This window comes from Ochotona princeps, chromosome 1 (assembly GCF_030435755.1).
Source record: "Ochotona princeps isolate mOchPri1 chromosome 1, mOchPri1.hap1, whole genome shotgun sequence".
Classification (NCBI taxonomy): Eukaryota; Metazoa; Chordata; class Mammalia; order Lagomorpha; family Ochotonidae; genus Ochotona; species Ochotona princeps.
Genome location: NC_080832.1, coordinates 116723209 through 116746427, shown reverse-complemented (window position 1 = coordinate 116746427; position 23219 = coordinate 116723209). Strand labels below are relative to the sequence as shown.

The 23219-nt window shown below is 53.3% G+C and overlaps 1 protein-coding gene and 1 pseudogene across 17 annotated transcripts in view; both read left to right on the top strand.

Moving 5' to 3' along the window:
* The window catches only part of LOC101523895 (patr class I histocompatibility antigen, A-2 alpha chain-like), a 426293-nt gene that overhangs the window by 290723 nt on the left and 112351 nt on the right, over positions 1-23219 (top strand). For 2 of the 17 annotated variants that reach the window (XM_058666566.1, XM_058666428.1), the window contains exons 1-6: positions 4452-4532; positions 4761-5030; positions 5262-5537; positions 6377-6652; positions 6744-6846; positions 23003-23013. The exons of 2 other annotated variants lie outside the window; for them this stretch is intronic. In XM_058666566.1, coding sequence (XP_058522549.1) covers positions 4460-4532; positions 4761-5030; positions 5262-5537; positions 6377-6652; positions 6744-6846; positions 23003-23013 — 1009 coding nt within the window. In that variant the 5' untranslated portion in view covers positions 4452-4459. Of the gene's footprint in view, positions 1-4451; positions 4533-4760; positions 5031-5261; positions 5538-6376; positions 6653-6743; positions 6847-7438; positions 7486-7823; positions 8123-20907; positions 21006-21237; positions 21508-21718; positions 21998-22339; positions 22516-22547; positions 22824-22911; positions 23016-23219 lie in introns of those variants that run through there. 13 more of the 17 variants (XM_058666584.1, XM_058666458.1, XM_058666589.1 and 10 more) reach the window with 10 other exon arrangements.
* On the top strand, positions 18463-18773 carry LOC131479901 (ATP synthase subunit f, mitochondrial-like; annotated as a pseudogene).

Here is a 23219-nt window from a genome sequence, read left to right as displayed (position 1 = left end):
GTTACTGTAATAACAACTGAAGGAATAAAAACAATAAAATACATTGACTCATAAAACTCCATGGTGCTTTCGTCCTATAAAACCCTGAGCAGCTGAGGAAGGAGATTTGGAAGAAGCAGTGGTGCCGGCTCCGCAGGCCAAGATGCCTGCTCGAGGCGCTGCCACCACTGCAGTCACTCAGGTGCCATTGAGCCGTCCCGCCACTCTGGGCAATCCCGCCCCTTCGGGCAAATTCTGCCTCTCTGGGCAATATTCTGCATCTCTGGGCTGTATTCCCGCCTCTCTGGGCTATGTCTCACCTCTCTGGGCTGTATTTAACTGCCTAGGCAAAAATAAAATACACTTACGCTGGCGCAGGCTGGGGATACCCTGTACGTAGGTACCCTCTGCCGGTTTTCCACACGGTGAGGGGCCACTCTGACAGAGACCTGGGTGCAGACGACTCAGTTTCACTCAGGATCTTCCAGGCTCACAAGGTGGGAGCCAGAGGCACCCAATTCTGAGCCACATCTTCCTCCTGACCTCTGACTGTCTCCAGGCTGCTGTGCTGGGCAGGATTCTTAACAACGTGCTGAGAAGGGCAGGGAGTTCAATTCAAAGTCAGCTGTATATAGGACTGGCGGCGTGGCCTAACGGCTAAAGTCCTCGCCTTGAAAGCCCCGGGATCCCGTATGGACGCCGGTTCTAATCCCAGCAGCTCCACTTCCCATCCAGCTCCCTGCTTGTGGCCTGGGAAAGCAGTCAAGGACTGCCCAAAGCTTTGGGACCCTGCACCCGCGTGGGAGACCTGGAAGAGGTTCCTGGTTCCTGGCTTCAGATCGGCGCAGCACCGGCTGTTGCGACTCACTTGGGGAGTGAATCATTGGACAGAAGATCTTCCTCTCTGTCTCTCTTCCTCTCTGTATATATCTTCCTTTCCAATAAAAATAAATAAAAAAAATAAAAATAAATAAGTCTTTTTTTTTAAAGACTTATTTTTATTACAAAGTCAGATATACAGAGAGGAGGAGAGACAGAGAGGAAGATCTTCCATCTGATGATTCACTCCCCAAGTGACAACAACAGCTGGTACCATGGCGATCTGAACCTCTTCCAGGTCTACCACGCGGGTGCAGGGCTTTGGGCCATCCTCCGCAGCTTTCCCAGGCCACAAACAGGGAGCTGGATGGGAAGTGGAGCTGCTGGGATTAGAACCGGCGCCCATATGGGATCTCGGAATGTTCACTGTGAAGACTTCAGCTGCTAAGTTACCACGCCAGGCCCAGCTGGATCATTTACTTATCCACCTGCCAACCCCAGTCCCACTGGCCCCAATTTACAGGTGCCACTTCCTAATGCCAGAGGAGACCAAGGGACTTTGCTCCCCTGGAATTATGAATGAGCTGACACATGAGGGCCATGGTAAGATTCACTCAGCAGCTGGTCTTTGCTTCCCTCCCTTCACTCTTGGTCAGGCCTGGACTCATCTCCATGACAATGCTGGTCACAGCATCTAAACACCTGCACTCCACAGATGGCTGGGACAAAGGACAACAGATGGGCAAGCAGCAGACACACTGCCCAGGCTGGGAAGGAGTGAACAGAGGGAGAAGGCTTTGAGAGCTCCCACCTTCACTGAGGAACCTAGGAGCCCACAGGCTCCCCAGGGATAAATGAACACTCCAAACCTGGGGACCTGGGGCTGCAACCACTGGCTGAGCTGGAGGTTCTGTCTGTTACAAGAAACTGATCCTGGTCAACAGTGCCAGGTCAGCATAATGAGGACATGTCTGAGGACAAAGGAAAGAGAAAGGTTTTCAGACATCAGCAAAGCTCCTCAAAAATGGGGACATAGCAGGATGTGGGGCACAGCTAAGGAGCAACAAAGGTTGACTGGCTGATCTGAAAGCAGCAAAGGTTGTGTATGAGATGGGAACCTCTCCCAGGAGAACGAGGTTTGATTAACAAGCAGCTGCTTAAGCTCCTGCATGTGAAGCCGACATCCCAGAGCAGAGAGCTGGTTCACATTCTGGCTGCTCTGCTTCTGATCCAGCTCCTTGCTGCAGTGCCTGGGGAAGCCCAATCATTGGGCACCTGACAGCTATGTGGGAGACCCATTGAGAGTTCTGAGTTCCTGGATTCAGTTTGGAACAGTACTAGTTTTTATAACCACTTGTGGATTGAACAGCAAATGGAGATTTCTCTTGCTCCTCCCCCTCCACTCTCTGTGTCACTCTTCTCTCAAATAAATTACTTGTTTAAAAACTATCCCAGGGTTCCCCTCGGAGGCTGAGTACTCTGAGGTCACCCACCCCCAACCGGAGCTTCCACAGGGGATGGAAGAAGTCCAAACACTACCGCGCAGAAACCAACATCATCGGAAAGACAACCAGAAGCCCTGAGCAGTCCTCAGACACAGAAGAACAATAAATGTCCTTCGGGACCAGGGAGGAGAGCTTTCTCTGGTCCGAGCCTGGCTCCACCTCTGGACCCCCACCCTCCCTCGCAGTGACCATCGGGATCGCTTCGAAAACCCCTCACAGCAAACAAGCAGTCATACAAACTAAAAAAAAAAAACTAAAATAAATAGACAAACAACAGAAAGTAGAGCTTGAAATCTGACAGGAAAGAGCTGGCGTGGATTGGCTCATGCCTTGCTGGGTGGGACACAAAGATTAGTCACTCCTCACCATGGTGTTGAGGATTTTCCTGCACACTCCCCCCCCCAAAAAAAAATGTTCTGCACCTTAAATGTCGACAAATATCTTGTTAGAGTTACAAGCCAGTCTAGATTATCCCAAAATCTGCCAAGATCAACAAAATTATGCTTCAACACAACAAATGGCTAAATACTAAAATGAAATAGACACGAGACAGCTGAATGGTACCCTATAGCCATTTTAAGGTATATAGCAGCCGGTCCGGTCCTGTATATAAACTAAAATTGAGATGTCAATAGGTTGTGGTTAGGACTTTTTTTTTTTTTTAACATACTGGTTATTCAAAACCATGTCAATTCCATAATATTGCAAATTGCTTTTGATGTTATATTGGGACTCTTAATTGACTGTGATGATATTATACCAGCTCTGACTTCGGACCAGAAATGGTCTCCCCAAGAAACTGTTCAACCCATCTGGACAATAAGTAGCTGGACGCCATGCTTAGTATATGTTTGCAAGGAAAGAATCTTGATTGAATTTGAACTGTAATGCTGCATCAAGGTGGAGGAATCCACCAGGGGGGAGGGGAGGGGAAGGGGTGGGGGGATTCCCAGAGCCTATGAAACTGTCACATAATGCAAAATATTAATAAAAATATGAAAAAAAAACGATCCCAGGGTGATATCTTTAAGTGGGGTATCTATCTGAGGTAAGTGGGTGAGGATCCCAGGGTGCTCACCGCTGGGGCTGGAGCCCTCCTACTAGAGGTCAGGCTGGGGGGATTTCCCTCTCACCTTCATCTGCATTAACAAGAAGGGAAGTGGTAGTAGAGCAAGCTGGACTCCAAAAAGCCCGGGATGTGTGATGCTGGCCTTGCAAGTGGCACTTATCTCACAGCACCACAACAAACGCTGTGAGATGAGAGAGAGAGAGAGAAAGAGACAGAGATGGGGTGGCTGCAAGGCAGTTGTGGCAAGGATTAGGAGGGATTGAGGGCAGTCATCTATGACTACCTCAGGATGATTGGTAAATGGGCGGGGCTGGGTGGACGGACTGGGAGCTGGGTGGTGGGGGTTCTTAGGTGAAATGCTGGGTTACATCTGATTCGTGGGCAGATGGAACAGAGTTTATTTCGTGAGGAGAAACAGGCGCCGGGTCCAGGGAGGAATGCTCCAATCACACCTTATGCGAGGACCAGAGGGAGAAGAGAAAATGACAGGGGGAGGGCTGAAAGGAGGTGAGGACAGGCCCCAGAGTTCAGGACTCTAAAGCAGCAGGTGCACACAGCTCCGTGGTCTGTGTCCCGGTTTTTACAGAAATGTCCACAGAGCTTCACTGGGATCCCAGCATTCAGCATTTAATATATCATGCGGGGCTGCCTGAAATCTAACGTACTCCTGATGTGGATCAAGTTGAACAATAAAACACGCACAGGCCTAGGTATAAATAATCATAAAAATAGACAAATAAAAATGGGCGATCCGGATCAGGTCTCTCAGTATCCCTCAGCCAGCCCCGGGCCTATCCTCAGGGAAGGGACTGCACACAGGCCTGGGCAGCCGGGCACAGGGTCAGGACACAGTCCCAGGTACCAGCCTGGTCCTCAGGGTCTCAGTCCCAGGGCGGGTCTGGGCCAGGGAGGCAAGTGCAGGGGAGTCCCCACCTCCTCCAGGGTCACTTCCCCTCTCACAACCCCAGTGAGCTCCTTCTGCCCGGACACACACGCGGGCACACCTCGCACTCCCATTGGGCGATTGACTTAATGGAAGAGCCAATTGGCACCGTCCCTCCCAGAGCAGTCTCCTCAGCCCCCAAGGATGGGATCCACGGCGCCCCGAAGCCTCCTCCTGCTGCTCGCGGGGGCCCTGGCCCTGACCGAGACGCAGGCGGGTGAGTGCGGGTCGGGAGGGAGACGGGCTCTGCGGGGCGACGCCTCAATACCGTCCTGAGGGCAGACGTCCCCACCTTGGGCCTGTCCCGCCCTACACTTCCCCTTGGTAACTTTACTGTTTAACAAGCCCAAGGACGCATCCTTACCCATCCGCCCCCAGCGAACGTAGACCCCGAGTATGACTCCAGGCTGGGGTCGGCCCTGGTCTCAGCCCCTCTCTCCCCCAGGCTCCCACTCCCTGATGTATTTCATCACCGGCGTGTCCCGGCCCAGCCACGGGGAGCCCCATTTCATGGCTGTGGGCTACGTGGACGACACGCAAATAGGGCGCTTTGACAGCGACCCTGAGAACCCGCGGGCAGAACTGCAGGCCCCATGGATGCAACAGGTGGAGCAGGAGTTGGTGGACAACCACACACAGCGTGGTAAAGCGGAGACACACTCTAACATTGTGTGCCTGAACACCCTGCCCAGCTACTACAACCAGAGCAAGGCCGGTAAGTGACCCGACCCCTCCCCACGTGCGCCCAGGTCGCTCAGGGTCCCCGGGGCCGAGGTCCCCCCACCCTGAGACTGAGCGCCAAGCTGAGTGCGCCAACAGACTGCGCGCCAAGCCTGGAGGAGCGCTCATCCGGATTTCAATTTAGGTTTCAACTGAAATCCCCACGGGTGGGTCGGTGAGGGCAGGGGCGGAGCTGCGTGGCCAGGGCTGACTAGGACGGCGATAGTCTCTCATACAATCCAGAAGATATATGGCTGCGAAGTCGGGGCAGATGGACGCCTCCTCCGCGGGTACTGGCAGTGGGCCTATGATGGTGCTGACTACATCGCCCTGAATGAGGACCTGCGCACCTGGACTGCAGCCGACACAGCAGCTCAGATCACCAAGCGCAAGTGGGAAACTGGAAGTCTAGCTAAGGACTTCAGGACCTATCTGGAGGAGGAGTGCATGAAGTCACTGCGCAGATTCCTGGAGTTGGGGAAGGAAACCCTACAGCGCACAGGTGTGCAAGGCTGGTGGGGCCTGCCCTCGCCCACCTCCACTAGGGCTGAGGCTGTGGAGGAGGGGAGGAAAGTGGGACCCAGTCCCATTGCACTCTCCACATGGCCACAGCGAGACCTAGACTGTGCAGGCATAGAAGATTCTGAAAAGAATACTCTTAGTGCCATGGACTCCCACAGGGTCCTCTGAGCTGTGACCCCTACCAGGCCTGTCCCCAACCTCAAGCCAGTGCACTGGGAGGATTCACTCCAGGGTTTCTCAGTCTCTCTGCCTCCACTCAGAACAAATGACTTTAATCCCATCAGAGACCTGGAGCCTCCTAGCCTTAACCATACCTGATTCTACATCTTTGCAGACAACAGATGATCCCATTGCCTTTTTTTTAAATTTATTTATTTTATTACAGTCAGACATACAGAGAGGAGGAGAGGCAGGGAGGAAGATCTTCCTTCCGATGATTCACTCCCCAAGTGAGCCGCAACCGCCAGTGCGCGCCGATCCGAAGCTGGGAACCAGGAACCTCTTCCAGGTCTCCCACACGGGTGCAGGGTCCCAAATCCTTGGGCCGACTTCGACTGCTTTCCCAGGCCACAAGCAGGGAGCTGGATGAAAAGTGGAGCTGCTGGGATTAGAACCGGCATCCATATGGGATCCTGGCACGTTCAAGGCGAGGACTTTAGCCGCTAGGCCACGCCGCCGGGCCCCGATCCCATTGTCTTTATCCAGACCAGGTCTCCCCTATCCCAGTCCTCCTGTCCATTCTCAGGATGGACACTGAGTGCAGCTTTGGTGTCTGATGGAAAAACATGAAAGGCCTGAATTGTCCAAATCTTCCCTCAGACCCACCCACAGCACATGTGACTCACCACCCAGTCTCTAACCAGAAGGCCACCCTGAGGTGCTGGGCCCTGGGCTTCTACCCCAAGGACATCACACTCACCTGGCAGCGAGATGGGGAGGACCTGACCCAGGACATGGAGCTGGTGGAGACCAGGCCTGCAGGGGATGGAACCTTCCAGAAGTGGGCAGCTGTGCTGGTGCCTTCTGGAGAGGAGCAGAGATACACATGCCATGTGGGGCATGAGGGGCTGCCTGAGACCCTCACCCTGAGATGGGGTAAGGAGGGCAGGAAGGGGCAGAGCCTTCAGTAGGGGTGGGTCTGAAACCGGGGTGTCAGAGCCCCTCACCAACTTCCTTCCCTTCTCAGAGCCTCCTCAACCCACGGTGCCCATGAAGGGAGTCATCGCTGGCCTGGTCCTCCTGGCAGCTGTGCTTATTGGAGCTGTGGTCACTGCTGTGATGATAAGGAGGTGGTAGAGGAAGCGCTCAGGTAGGGCAGGGGAGGGCTGGGTCTGCGTTTGCTGTCTCCCAGAGAGAAGGTCTTCCACCCCATTCCTGGGAAGCACCATGCACAGACGCTTGCACCCCCAGCTGAGCCCAATGATCACACACAGGCTCTAGTATGAAACACAAGTGAAGATTGGGACGAATACTCCATGAGGCTGACACTGCTCATGGGGACCTGAGTTCCAGCAGTCCCAGGTCAGGGGAGGTCCCAGCTGAGGACACACCTCCAAGAGAGGTGCCTACTGACCCTTTCCTGGGTCTGTGGCCACAGATCTGGCATCTTCTCTGAAATGAGCCAGTCCTCTGGGTTTCCTCTAGGCAGGTTCTCACCCCCTGCCTTCTCCCTGCCTCTCACCAGCTCTTTTCTGTCACAGGTGGGAAAGCAAGGAGCTACACTAAGGCTGCAGGCAAGCTCTGGGGTGTTTTTGGGGGTGGGGGAGCCCCAAGACACTTGCCATGGTTAGATGCCCATGGAGAAACTGCCCTGCCCACCCTGTAGCTCCTGCCTCAGCCACACCTCCAGGGCTCTCACCAAGTCCTGATTGGTTCTTCCAGGTGGAGGCAGTGTCCATGGCTCTTACTGCTCTCTCACAGCTTGAAAGGTGAGAGCTAAGGGGGCTATAGGGGAAATTGGGTAGTTCTGAAGGGAAACTGAGGGGTTGGGGTATTTCTTGCATTTGCACATTTTCATGTGTGCTGTGCTGTCCCTGTCATCATGTTCAGTGACCTGAATTTGTCACTTCGTTTTTGTAACATGAGACAATTGCCTTGTTTGGGATTGAGGGATAGAACCTTGCTCAAGTCCTCATCCTTGTGTCTTCAAAACCCCCGCCCTCCCTTCCTGCAAAGGTATCTGAGTGTGTTCCTGTGGGCACAGTGTGAGGTGGGAGCCTGGCCATCTCAGCCCAGCGTGGGCATCTCCTTCCCTGTCTCAAAACAGGTGCACCTGCTGCAGCTTCATCCTTCCTGTGCAGATCTGAACAGCAACTCATTATTGTCATTCTTCTCTGAGGCGTTTGTGAGAAAATTATAAGAAAATTCCAAAAATTTGACAGAGAAAATAAAAAGAAGCACCAAGAACCTTTCAGAAGCCATGTGTCTGCTGTGTTGAGTCAGCTGCAGGTGAGACAGGAGAGACTGGGGGCCCTGCATGAGGGCGGGTCTCAGCCCAGGTGGTCCCAAGACCATCAGCCTTTGTCATGGTCACTGCCAACTTGGCTCAGCTGCCCCAGTGTCCTGGTCTCCCTGGCAGGACGTACCCAGCAAACCCTGTCATCACAGGACTCAGCCACAGTTAAGCTTGCCTTGTCTCATGCACCTTAGTCAGTGGAGCTGTGTGGGGCCAAGACAGTCAAAAGTCACACTTGGGTTCAGCTCTGGGCTCCTGTCTTCTTGTCCTATCCAGCAGGACAGTCAACGGGGGTCACAACCACCTCGGAGAGAATGACTGGACAAGAGACACAAAGAATGGACAGCAAGACAGTAGGTCTGATCAAGCTGTCAGTTTATTGATTTCAACTGAGGGTTTTTATATTCTTCAGGAACTAAGGCTCAGGGAGGGAAGGAGAAACTGGGATGCAGGCCATGGTTTCAAGACTGATTGTTCTTGAGCAGCCACCATATCAACAATAGTAACCACAATATTAATAATAGTGTAGGTATAGGATGTTGGCAGGTACAGCATAAATTACATTCTGAAACAGTTGCTAGAAACAATTGAAGCTAAGCGTGTGATTAGTTTCATAACTTCTTTCCCAAGCATCTAGCCAACAGGGGGTTTTCCACTGTCCCATAGGTCTATATTCAAAATGGCTTCAGTGTGGCTATAGTACACGGCTCATGACATCTTCCCCTGTCCATTTTATTCAATAGCATCATTGATTGCACCTGCTCTTCCTGTGTGTGAGCTCTGGTGACCTTCAGGTCTGTGTGTGCAGGAGGCAGTGTGGGAGGGAGGGAGGCAGGAGGGTAGATGATACTTGTGAGAAAGCAGAGGCCATGTGGATACCAGCAGCAGAGGATGTCGCTCTGCAGTGGCCACAGGCAACCTCTGTCTCAGGCTCCACTAATGAAGCCATCAGGTCTGGAAGGGGCAGGTGCAACATGCTCATCACTCAGGTCATCCTGCTGTGGGTCAGATCCAGTGCGCAAGGTGGTCCAGAGTGGGTATGGGAGCCAGGAATGCTGGCTGTCTCACCATCATGGTCAGCGTGCACTGCCCTGAGGAGGTGACCCTGAGGAAGGTTGGAAGGACAAAATGAGTCGTCAACCAAAGTGTCTGGAAAGGTGCTGTGCAGGCAGGGAATAGGCAGTGCAAATGCCCTGGGCAGGAGCTAGGCTGCACACAGAGCAGGGAGCCATCAGGAAGGCTGGGTCGGGCATCACTATCCAGCATGCCGTGAGCACACTGGAAGGCTCAGCCTTGGCTCTGAGTGAGGTGGGAGCCATGAGACAGCTCCGAGCAGAGGAAGGACATGTGCACCTTCTCCTGTCCAGGGACCACCCTGGCTGCTGTGGGAGGACGGGGCTGAGAGACTGCGAGGCTGGAGACAAAGTTCTAGGGGTTCCTGCTGTGTCCAGGCAGGGTTGCCAGTCACTGTGGTGAGTGTGGGTGTGGGCAGAGTGGGAGAGATGAGGTTCTGGATCCTCCTGCAGATGGATGCACAGTACTTCCTGTGGACTGCATCCAGGGAATGAGATCGAGGTGAGGACACCCAGGGCTTCTGGCCATGCTGGTGGGGGGATGGCATCACCACGAAAAAAGGGCAACCTGAGAGGTGGATTCCAACAGGGGTCCCCAGGTACTCAGTGCAAGCGCGGTGGGAGCTGGGATGTTGGTGAAAAAATGAGTGACACTGTGGGGCTGGCTTTGACCATGAGTCAGGGGCTAAATGGAAATGTCTATGTGGGAGACACACTGGGGAGGTGACTCCACATGGACAACAGTTGTAACCAGGAGCAGAAAGGGGCACTCAGGAAGTAGTAGGTATTATGAGAGCGTGCACAGGACCGAGCCCTGGATTTGCAGAACTAAGTGGGTGAACCGAGCCCATGGCCCAAGCAGCTGCAGGGCTGAGGTCCCTGCAAGAACCAGGGACCACAGACAGGCTGAGAGGATCACTTGGGCATTGGGAGTCTGGACAGTATGGAGTGAGCAGGGGATCTGCGTGTGGCTCGGGTGGATGCACACAGTGCCACCCCCCAGAGCACACTCTGGCAGCAGGAGAGGAGACAGGACTCCCACCCAGGCCTCGGACTCCTCTCAAATGGTCATGTTAGCACACCCCTGACCCTGAGCCCCACACAGGTAGTGGCCGCTCTGGCAGAGACCTGGGTGCAGGTGGCCCCACTTAGAGTGGTTTCACTTAGGATCTTCCAGGCTCAAAATGAAGAAAATATATGCACCAAGTTCTGAGCCACACATCCCCCCATCCCCCACTGTCCTTCAACTGTCTCAAGGTTGCTGTGCTGTGCAGAACTCTATCAAGGTGCCAGGCAGAGCAGGGAGTCCCAAGTCCAAGTCAGCTGTATGATCCCCAGGGAAGCCCACCCTCACTGGACACCTTCCTGTTTAGCTGGAATGTTTGGGGCAGGGGCAGTCACTGCAGTCTCAGCTTGTGATGTTTCAGCTCCCAGTGTTCACATCCGGACATGGCACAGCAATGATCAAAGGCGCCTATGTTCTCTCAGAGCCCTGCGATCACTCCACTGTCACCCACACTGGGAACCCCTGGGCTGGTGGGCAGAGAGTACCACAAGATGGGGGAGGGGTCAGAAATTTATGTTTATTTATTTGAAGATTTTTTTTTATCTTTGCAAAAAGGAGAGTGCTCCCCATCTCTTGGCTCATTCCCCAAATGCCCACACAATACGGATAGGGCAAGCCAAAACCCAGAGCCCAGAACTCAGTCCAGGCAACCTGAGGCTTCATCTGCTGCCTCCCAGGGAGTGAACTGCATGGATACTGGGCCAGGTGTGGAGCCAGGACTCCAACAGAGCACTGAGATGGGATCAGGTGTCCCAAGCTACATGTCCACCCCTGTGCCGAGTGCCCACACCTATATCCATAGTTTTCCAAGAGAGGAGATAAAGGACATAGGTAATCAGTGACAACACAGGATATTGGAAACACAGTGTCCGCTCTCCTGGTGGGGCAGCCCAGGAGGAATGTTCAGGAAGAGGACACAGCTGAGCACACAAAAGCTCCCTGGATCCTGCTGCCTCACACAGCGAGCCACAAAGATTCTCACTTCTTGAAGCCCACAGTGAAATCCAGGAGTTACTAATTTCCCCATCACCTGGCTGTGTGACACTTTAGCTGACGGAAGAGGAAATACAGAAAACCTGGTTGAGGCTGCACAGCCAGGAGCAGAATTAATAGCCTCACCCTGGTTGGTCCCAGCTGGGAACCACAGCCCTGCTGTTGGGCACAGAGGACACAGTCACACCCCTGATCATGATGCTGGCCTTGGTTCCTTACATTCCAGAAAACAATTCCTGATGCCAGAGGAGGCCAAAGGGGTTTTGCGCCCAAGGAATTGTGGCTGAGCTTACACGTGAGGGCCATGGTAAGATTCACTCAGCAACTGCTCTTTGTTTCACTCCCTTCACTCTTGGTCAGGGCTGGACTCATCTCCATGACAATGCTGGTCACAGCATCTAAACACCTGCACTCCTCACACATGGCTGGGACAAAGGACAACAGATGGGCAAGCAGCAGACACACTGCCCAGGCTGGGAAGGAGTGAACAGAGGGAGAAGGCTTTGAGAGCTCCCACCTTCACTGAGGAACCAAGGAGCCCACAGGTTCCCCAGGGATAAATGAACACTCCAAACCTGGGGACCTGGGGCTGCAACCACTGGCTGAGCTGGAGGTTCTGTCTGTTACAAGAAACTCATCCTGATCAACAGTGCCAGGTCAGCATAATGAGGACATGTCTGAGGACAAACCAAAAGAAAGGTTTTCAGACATCAGCAAAGCTCCTCGAAAATGAGGACCTAGCAGGATGTGGGGCACAGCTAAGGAGCAACAAAGGTTGACTGGCTGATCTGAAAGCAGCAAAGGTTGTGTAAGAGATGGGAACCTGTCCCAGGAGAAGGACATTTGGTGCAGCTGCTTAAGCTCCTGCATGTGAAGCCGACATCCCAGAGCAGAGACCTGGTTCACATTCTGGCTGCTCTGCTTCTGATCCAGCTCCTTGCTGCAGTGCCTGGGAAAGCAGCAGAAGACGGCCCAAGTGCTTGGGCTCCTGACACCTACCTGGGAGACCTGGCTGGAGTTCTGAGCTCCTGGATTCAGTTTGGACCAACCCCAGCTCTTATATCTATTTGGGGAGTGAACGGTGAATGGAAGAGCCCCTCCTCACACACACACACATCTCCCCCTGTCTCTCTCTCACTTTCCTTGTCTCTCTGTCACTCTTCTCTCAAATAAATTACAATGAGAAGCAGAACTGTAGCAGAATCACATGCATCTTTCTTTTCCCTTCCTCCCGTGGCGTCACCTGAGCCTGTGACTAATCAGAGTGTCTGCTCACACAGATCACCCACACGCACTGGGAGCTCAGACAGCCTGGGGGAGTGGCTGAGTTTGCACAGTCCTGACTGCACAGTAGTGTGACCAGAGGGGAATCCTGACCCAGAAGGTGAAAGTGTGGGTGACCGAGGGCAGCACAGTGTGGACTGCAGGCTGAGTGGGCTTCCTGCTGATGACAGACATCGGGAGCTCTTAACACGATGCGGCCCACGATGGCAGCAGATGGACACTCAGGGGCTCTCAGAAACACACTGAGTGTGAGATGGGGGAGCCAAGGCTAAGGTCAACTCAGGTGTTGGACGCAGTGGCCACTGGGAAGGCACAAATTGAGAAGACATAAAGGGCACTACTTGCCATGAGAAGATTCAATTTTTTAAATTTTTTTGGAATGTTAGAGAAGGAAGAGGCAGTTAGAGATCTCACACCTACTGGTTCTCTCACAAAACCAGGGCTGGGCCAGGCTTAAGTAGGATCCACTGGCTTCCTGCTTCTCTCTGATGGCTGCAGGTCCCAGCAGCCAGGCCAGCTTCTGCTGCTCTTCCAGGCACAAGGGCAGGGAGCTGACTGAGAAGTGGAGCACACACGACTCTGTTCAACGCCCACATGGGACACTGGCATTGCTGGCAGCAGCTTTCCATGTTACACCACAATGCCAGCCTCTCATAAGAAAGCTTCAAAAATAATTAACTCTTTCAATTATAGGCACTTGTAAATTTGATTGAAATAAAAGCAAAAACTCCAAGCATGTAAAGGTTTATGGCTGAAGACAACTGAGCACTACAAATGATAGTTGATGGTCAATCAAACTCAGGGTATCACAGCATCCAACATGCCTGCAGCAATGTGAGAGAGACAACAGTGCTGAGCAAAACACAACAGCATGCACCAGCAGGTGCATCTTGCACGGTACCTGAACAAACTCTCCCCCACCTACTTCTTGAACTCCAGAACCCCAGATAGACCTCCAAGGGTCCCTTGTACCCTCTTGGGCACAGGCAGGCCCTGGTTCACTCCTGCTGCAGGCAGAGCTCCCAGCCCAGCTCAGGCTGCATCACAGGGAACCCTGAGCTCTCTGCCACTGCTGCCTGGCCTGGATTGGGTCTGTCCCTCAGGAGCAGCCAGGACCAGGAGGCGGCAAGGACAGAGACCCCTCCCAGCCATACACAATGAACCAGGGGTGGCAGCTGTTGGGCTGATCCCTGCGTGTCCACCTCATTCATGCCTTGCTCACTCAGTCCGGCCTCCCCAGCAGGGCCCCACCCAGGAGCACTGACTCTGCTCTTCAGCACCAGGATCCCAGGCCCCTGACACCACAGCTCACCCTAGTTCTGTACCCCACAGGGCCCCTCTCAGGGCAGGCATCCCTGCCACACCAGCCTGAAATACACCAGAACCTCCTGCAGCAGGGCCAGCCCCTCCTGCTCTGCAGGACCCTGTGGTCCTTGTCCCTGCACGGACTCCCTCCCCTGGTCACCATGGCAGCAGAGCCCTGCCTCTGCCCCACCCTCACACCTGCTCCTCCAGACTCAACAGTGAGATGCCTGCCAACATGTACATTTCCCCACCACAAACGCGGTTACACACACATCATAGATAACCCATTGGCACAGCTGCACTCATAAATGTGAATGTTTGAATCCACACTGACACAGAGAAATACAATTTCTTCCATTTTGTTGCTTTGTTTTCTGTACTTTGGCTTTATAAGGGATTCCCACATTGCAAGAGGAATTTTAACCCGCTGCATCACAAGCCTGGCACCACTTTATTCTTTTTTTTTTTTTCTTCTTAAGATTATTTATAAACATTTATTTTATTTTTAAAGGCAAATTTACAACCAGAAAAGGACAGATGGAGAGTTACTTCCACTCTCACTAGTTCACTCACCAAGGGGCCACAATGAACAGAGCTGAGCCAACCTGAAACCAGGAGCCAGGAATTTCTTCACGGTCTCCAAAGTGGGTACAGAGTCCAAGGACTTGGACCATCCTCTGCTGCTTCCCCAGACCATAATAGGGAGCTGGATTGGAACTGGAGTAGCAGAAATAAGCATCAGTGTCCATATGGGATCCTGGAGATGGAGGCAACAGCTTTACGCAAAGTGCCACAATGACTTCACCATTGTTTTCCAATTAGGAAACTAGGAAATCGACGTGTTCAGGATGTTGCTGGTGAGACTTCAGCATGGGGGAACTCAGGTCCCTCTGTACAGATGGTCTTCCTCAAGTGGAACCAGGGGACACCGGAGTAGACAGCATGGCCTGCCAGCTTGGATGGCGCCACCTGCTGGTTATTTGCAACAGGCCGGCTCACAAACAGCAGTGGAAGAGAACCAATGTTCCAGGGAACTTTTCATTCCCTCACATCTCTTCTGCTCCAGCTGAGTTCGCAGCTCTGTGTGGAGTTGGCGATAATAAAAAACACAGACGGCCCGGCAGCGTGGCCGAGTGGTTAAAGTCCTCGCCTTGAATGACCCAGGATCTCTTATGGACACCGGTTCTAATCCCAGCGGCTCCAATTCCCATCCAGCTCCCTGCTTGTGGCCTGGGATAGCTTCGAGGACGCCCCAAAGCCTTGGAACCCTGGCTTCGGATCAGTACAGTACCGGCTGTTGCCCTCACTTGAGCAGTCACTTGAGCAGTCACTTGAGCAGTGAATCATCGGATGGGAGATCTTCCTCTCTGTCTTTCCTTCTCTCTGTATATCTGACTTTACAATAAAAATAATAAATAAATATTTTTTAAAAAGACACACGCACTGTCACTTGGTGCCACACTGTCACTTGTAACAGCTCCATAAGAAGCTGTCCTTTTTATTTACGCAGACACATCACAAGCCTCTGCACAAATGTTTGATTTTACTATCTTTAACTTCAGAACTAAACCGGCATGCACAGATGTTCGATTAATTAATTTTTACTTCATGGTCAACCAGACGTTCTTAAAGATAATTCTGTAAGTTACTATAATCAGTGCTGGACAGCACTCCTCTCCCCACCCTGGGAAATCACTACATTGGCCAAGAGCTCCTGCAGGCTCAGACCCAAGTCATGAGCTTGGGCAGTTGAGTCCCTGAGCACCCTGCACCAGATGACAGTCACAGTAGCATTCATACATCAGCACAGCCCGGGCTTCAGGATCTAGCAGGGGCATTCACAGGAGCTATGCCCAGTATCTGTTCACACTAGGAAGAGCAGGCATCTCCCTAGCAGAGCACAGAGCTAGCCATGCACCTGGCCAGGGATGTCCTGCTCTGGATGCCATGTGACTCCCAGTCTATGGTATCTGCACAGACAGACCGTGACCCAAAGCTTCCTATGCCTCCTATACCTCCTATGTCCTAGTCCTCAACTCTGGGAAATAGGAGAGGAGAAATCCTCAAAGGCCCAGCTGTTTCACAGCCCTGGGTCCCCACCTGTGCTGACTCCTCCCTTCTCCTTGGCCACAGAAAAGCTTCACTCACAGAGGACTTTTCTTGGCCCCCCAAGGCTCCCATCCGCCAACCACCTGCAACACCAGAGAAAGAGTCTATCACCTGAGGGTTCCTCAACTACTTGAGAAATGAGGGGAAGGGAAAATGTAGCCAGAGCTCAAAGGAAGACAGAGGCACCACGTTTGTCGGGTAAGCACAGGAAAGACTCCCAACAGGCCTTGGGTCTGCAGGAGGAAAAGGATCAGGAGGAAGAGGCCAAGACTCCCTGGGTGCTGACTCTGTCAGTCACACATACACCTGCACAGTCCTGAGAGTAGCCAACGTCACCGAGAACAGAGGGAAGACTCCTGGTGTCCACACCCAACTTCACCTAGACACACACATGCCCAGGGAGCCCATCCCACAGCCAAAGACAGTGGCCAAGAGCCTGAATCCCTCCTGACGAACCTGACCCATGGCCCACCCCATTGGGGCAGGAAGCTGAGGCCTCTTGGGCTCTCCCAGAAGCAGGGACTAAGAGAGAAATCACAGAGCACGTGGCACTGACTCTGCACGCAGCACACAGGGCCTGGGCTCCACAAGGTCATGCAACCTGCTCTGAGGGTCACCTGACAAGTCTAAGGCACTGGAGGAAGCTTTCCTAGCTCAGCTGAGCCTCCAGGACTAGATCATCACTCACTCATACCTCTGTGCAAGTGCTTGGCTCTCATCCCTACATCCCAGCAGGTTCTTCTGACCCAGGCAGGTCTACCCAGCACCCTCACTGAACAATGCAGCCTCTCCCCTCCTCCTGTCCTGATGGATGAAGCATCTGGTCCCTCCTGGTCTCTGTGGGAAAGCTGACTTGTGCTGGAGGGGCCGTTGCACAGGCTGCTCCCTCTGCTGGGACTGTGCTGCCCCTGGGGCCTCAGGGACAGTTCCACATGGGAAACTCTGCTCACCCATCAGTCTAAGGAAAATTGGAAATCCTGCCCACACCCAGCCCCCAAACTCCTGCTGCACCTCCCTTCTCCTCTGCAGACTAATCACTGCCCACAGCATTGTGAAATGCACCTGCTCATTATTTTCCTTCATTACCTAATCCCCATCAAGTGCAAGTTTGAAGGAGAGGCACATGCTGTTTGCCAAGCACTCAGAATGGGGCCTGCACATAGGAGACTCCCATGAGTGGCTGACTCGTGAGTGAATTCCCACAGTAAACTGACAGCACACACAGGCTGTTGTTGACATTTAGGGGATTTTAGCCCATTACACATATCAGTTGGTAACTTAACATTAGATTGAAGTTGTAAAAGGTCACTGATTAAAAAGCAGCCTGCATTCCTGGCCACAGGGATCTTCTTCCTTTGGACACAGCTCCCCACCCTGCCACGCTCTCTCCTTTAGCTTCTCTCCTCTCTGTTGCCCTCAGCACTGCAGGACAACTCCAGGGAAACTGCAGGTTCTCCTTGCAGCTGGACAGGACGTGCCCATCCTCTTCCCCTGACCTTTCTCTGTGTCTTCATCAATCAAAAGAGACAGTGCAGAACACCTTGGGATTTCTCCAGAACAGAAGCTGCAGGCTGGGAGCCAACACAGCCCCTCCCACCGCAGGGTGAACAGGGAGGGCTGCAGGAAGCAGCACCTGCCTCTGCTGCTCACTCCCAGATACCACATCCGGGACCCCGCCCCAAACAGCGACCTCATGCAGGAGACTAACGCTGGTTGCTGTTTTTTGCTGCTGCTTACTTGATTTTCTATTTTTTCCGAAGTAACCACATCCTTGTGAAATACATTTTGTACAAAGACACACCCACAGCAGGGAAGGACACTGTCATCAGTGAGCAGCGCTGGGAGAACCAGACCCCAGAGGGGACACTGAGTGTGGAACTGCACCCTCCCCTGAGCACCTCCATGTGGACTGAAGACAGCAGTGTGACACCTGCAGCTGGAACCTGGCAGAAGGACGTGGAGAGGGACACAGTCTGCCAGAGACTGGGGCAGAGACTCCTCCCATAGGACCCCAAACCCAGAGGTGATGGTGGAAATAGACACAGGGGCTACATCCACATGAGCAGCTTCTACAGCAGAGGAAACAGGCCAGAGAGCCAAGGGACGGCCTCCCCTCCGGGAAAGTGTCTGCACAGCCCACATCAGGCCAGAGGCTCATGGCCAAACATCCACAGGACTCAGCAACCAGAACTTCACTAATACAAGGACAAAGGACTGGCTTGGATGTTCCTCAGAGAAGACACACAGATGGCCAAAAGACACGCAAAAAGTGCTCAGGGTGGTGGCAGGGTGGTGCCCCGGGGGGTGGCAGGTGATGACTCAAGCCTTGTGTCTGTGTCTCCCACAGAAAGACCTGAATCAAGTTCATGGCTTCTGACTTTGGTCTAGCCCAGGTCCAGCTGCTGAAGGCATGTGGGGAAGTAACCAGAAGACAGAAGATCTCTTTCTTCTCCATGTGTGTGTGTGCACGCGCATGTGTGTAGTATATTTGTATATACATGTAAATAATATGTAATGTATATGTATATATGTACGTATATGTATATATAATGTATGTACATAACATATATGTATATAATAGTTTTCATAATAAAATTTTAAGAAAGAATACTTGAAAGAAATGACATTGAGGGGACACCAGGACTCCAAGGTGGCATCAGTCATGCCACTGAAGAAGAAACTTATGGATGTCAGACTCACAGAGCTGCCGAGCTGGACACTGAGGCATCAGTGGAACATTTCATGAAAGGCTACCACCGGTGTTATACCAAGTACATCAACGTAAAGAGGACGAGCATCGCCGGCACGAACATGGTGCTGGCAGGCTACGTGCTTTTCAGCCACTGCCTTTCATACAAGGAACTCCAACATGAATGGCAGCACAAGTACCACTGGAGAGGCCAATGCGGAGGGCGCGCCCTGTGTTCCTGACTTGAGCTTTACAGGCTCATCTCGCTCTGTGAGGAACTCCATCATCACTGAATCCTTTCATACTGTAACAGATCTAATGCCTAATAAATGATGGTGGGGAACAAATTACAGCATTGAACTTGTTAAAACCACTGCTTTGGCTCCACAGATCACCACATTTAGAAACAAGAATGTCGGTGAAAATCAAGATGGCGCAATAGGGTAAGGACACGTTTAAATAGACAGAGAAATGTTACCCAGTGTGAAGCAGAGCGGCCACATTACAGGAAATACGGAGGACCAAACAGCAGCAGAAGGGTACCCAGAGACTGACAGACACAGGAAAGCAGCACTCACAACAGTGTGGTGTTGCAGTGACCAATACCCCAGCAACATTGAGTGAGTGGTGATCTGAATTACAGGAACAGACAGAACTCCACCAGCAACGAGGTGGGAAGGGACGTTCACCGGGAGCTCAGGAGGTGAAGCCAGACAAAGAACTGCTTGTCCTGCTGGTCTGTTTGATTTGACCAGGAGCAGAGACAGAGTGACAGATACCAGATGCACAATGCAGGAACAGGGTAGATTTCACAGCCCAGTCTGCCACCTAGAGCCAAATCAGGTGCCATTTTGTCTAGAGGGACAAACGCTAGGGAAAGGACTGAGCATGCACTGAGCTGAAGAGTGAACTCATTTCTGGTTCTGTGAACTGCAGCAACATGGAATCTTACAGGTTCCAGCCAAAATAGGTCTGGGTAACCCTCAGACCTGATGGTCAGCAGATCAAGAACTCTAGCAGTGGCACATCAGGCACTATTTGTATGGTGTGGCAAAGGTTTTAAGCCTGCAGGGACAGGGCCCAGCTGCATGGCCTAGCGGCTGGGGTTCTCGACTTCAACGCATCTGGATTCCATATGGGCGACCTGGTGTTTGGGCTGCTGCACCCGCATGGGAAACCTGGAAGAAGCTCCTGACTGCTAGAGGTTAGCTGTTAGCTCCTGGCATCAGACCTGCCCTGATCCACCATGTGGCTCTTTAGGAAGTGAGCAACAAATGGAAAATGTGTCTCTCCTCCCCTCCCCTTCCCTCCCCTACTCCCCTCCTCTCCTCCCCCCCTTCCTCCCCTCCTCTCCTCCCCTCCTCTTTCTCTTCTCCGCTCTTTCTCTCTGCAATTCTGTGTTTCAAATAAGTAACTCTTAGTCAAAATGAATAATATCATATGCAGCATAATGGATAGAGCTGGAAGACACTTATGCTAAATGAGAGAAGTCAGACATGGAGAGACAGATGTGTCTTGTTCTCCCTTATATGTAGATGCTAAACAAGCAGGAGCTAGCATTGTAGGTTAGCAGATTGAGCTCCCAGTACTCATCTCATATGGGCACCACTTCGAGTCCCAGCTGCTCCATTTCTCATCCAATTTCCTGCTGTGTCGTGGAAAGTAATGGAAGATGCCCAAGTGCTTGGATCCCTGCCACCCACGGGGGAGAGCTGGATGAAGGCTCAGGCTCCTGACTCTGGCCTGGTCAGTGTCAGCCTGTGCAACACTCACTCCCTGTGTAACTCTGCCTTCCCAATACAGAAATAAATCTTTAAAACATAAAGAGAAAATAATGTAATGAAAAGGACATGGACATCATAATTGACCATATTGATCAGTACATGCTCCACACATGCATTACAATGCCACAGGGTGCAGAAACACATACAGAATCATGCGTGTGTAGATCAGGGTTATGGGACTTAAAGTCCCAGTTCTGAGAGTGAGTATGGCCTAGCATAGATTCTGGTTCAGGACGTTAAGCACGTAGAACTGCCATTGTTGCTCTCTCTATATCTATTCATCTATGTATCTCACCACATTCTCCCTCACTCCTGGCATCAGCTCAGAAAAAGCCATCTGCCTTGGCACACACAGCCCTGAGGAATGGACCCGAGGCTTCGTCCAACGGCCACCAGAGGGCGCCACTGTCCAGCCTCAGATGGGGCAGCCCTGGCTCTCAGCTCCTCTGCTCCACTGGGACAGTCTGAGCAGAAGGCTCAGTCAACTTCCCCTGCTTACTGACGTCAGAGACCAAGGGCGGGGCAGCTGAAAGCAAGAAGGCGGGGTGAGTCAGTCAGCCCTGCCTGGGTATGGAATCCGCATAGAGGTTCCCGGATAGTGTCCTCAGCCGTCCAGGATGGGGTCCCTGTTGTCCCGGACTCTCCTCTTGCTGCTCGCGGGGGCCCTGGCCCGGACCGAGACCACAGAGCGTGAGTGCGGGTCGGGAGGGAGACAGGCTCTGCGGGGCAGGAGCGAGGGGAGCGCGCGGAGGGGACACAGGACCCCGGGGACCCGCCTCAGTGCTGCTCCCTGCAGGCGTCCCCACTTCAGTCCGTCCCGCTGTCCCTTCACCCAGACCCTTCCCATCCGCCCAGCGAACTTGGACCCGGGGCATGACTCCAGGCTGGGATCGACCCTAGTCTCAGCCTCTCTCTCCCCCAGGCTCCCACTCCCTGATGTATTTCATCACCGGGGTGTCCCGGCCCGGCCTCGGGGAGCCCCGCTTCTTCGCCGTGGGCTACGTGGACGACACGCAAATAGGGCGCTTCGACAGCGACCCCGAGAACCCGCGGGCAGAACTGCAGGCCCCGTGGATGCAGCAGGTGGAGCAGGAGTTGGTGGACAACCACACACAACGTGGTAAAGAAGAGACACGCTCTAACGTTGTGTACCTGAACACCCTGCCCGGCTACTACAACCAGAGCGAGGCCGGTGAGTGACCCGACCCCTCCCCACGTGCGCCCAGGTCGCTCGGGGTCCCCGGGGCAGAGGTCCCCCCACCCCGAGACTGAGCGCCAAGCCTGGAGGAGCGCTCATCCGGATTTCGTTTTCGTTTTGGTTTTCGGTTTCCTCTGAAATCCCCACGGGTCGGTGAGGGGGAAGGGCGGAGCTGCGTGGCCAGGGCTGACTAGGGCGGGAACAGTCTCTCACACAATCCAGAAGATGTATGGCTGCGAGGTCGGGGCAGATGGACACCTCCTCCTCGGGTACTGGCAGTGGGCCTATGATGGCGCTGACTACATCGCCCTGAATGAGGACCTGCGCACCTGGACTGCAGCCGCCGACATGGCAGCTCAGATCACCAAGCACAAGTGGGAGACTGGAAGTTATGCTAAGGACTTCAGAGCCTATCTGGTGGGGGAGTGCATGAAGTCACTGCGCAGATTCCTGGAGTTGGGGAAGGAAACCCTACAGCGCACAGGTGTGCAAGGCTGGTGGGGCCTGCCCTCGCCCACTTCCACTAGGGCTGGGACTGTGGAAGAGGGGAGGAAAGTGGGACCCAGTCCCATTACACTCTCCACATGGCCACAGCGGGGATGTCCTCCCTTCCCTCAATGTAGAAGTGAAACCTAGACTGTGCAGGCATAGAAGATTCTGAAAAGAATACTCTTGGTGCCCTGGATTCCCACTGGGTCCTCTGAGCTGTGACCCCTACCAGGCCTGTCCCCAACCTCAAGCCAGTGCACTGGGAGGATTCACTCCACGGTTTCTCAGTCTCTCTGCCTCCACTCAGAACAAAACCAAATCCCTTTTACCCCGTCAGAGACCTGGGGCCTCCTAGCCTAAACCATACCTGATTCTACATCTTTGCAGACAACAGATGATCCCATTGTCTTTATCCAGGCCAGGTCTGGGCCTGCACTGCTCCCCCATCCCTGTCCTCCTGTCCACTCTCAGGATGGACACTGAGTGCAGCTTTGGTGTCTGATGGAAAAACATGAAAGGCCTGAATTGTCCAAATCTTTCCCTAGACCCTCCCACAGCACATGTGACTCACCACCCAGTCTCTAACCAGAAGGCCACCCTGAGGTGCTGGGCCCTGGGCTTCTACCCCAAGGACATCACACTCACCTGGCAGCGAGATGGGGAGGACCTGACCCAGGACATGGAGCTGGTGGAGACCAGGCCTGCAGGGGATGGAACCTTCCAGAAGTGGGCAGCTGTGCTGGTGCCTTCTGGAGAGGAGCAGAGATACACATGCCACGTGGACCATGAGGGGCTGCCTGAGCCCCTCACCCTGAGATGGGGTAAGGAGGGCAGGAAGGGGCAGAGCCTTTAGCAGGGGTGGGTCTGAGACCTGGGGTCAGAGCCCCTCACTTTCCCTTCCGCTCTCAGAGCCTCCTCAGGCCACTGTGTCCATGTGGGGAGTCATCGCTGGCCCGGTCTTCCCGGCAGCTGTGTTCATTGGAGCTGTGATGATGAAGAGGAAGCGCTCAGGTAGGGCAGGGTGAGGGCTGGGTCTGAGTCTGCTGTCTCCCAGGGAGAAGGTCTGCCACAACATTCCTGGGAAGCACCATGCACAGACGCCTGCACCCCCAGCTGGGCCCTGGGTGCTCACACTGGCTCAGGTGTTCAGCACAAGTGAAGGTGCACCATTGGCACTCCACGGGGATGACTCTGCTCACAGGGACCTGAGTTCCAGC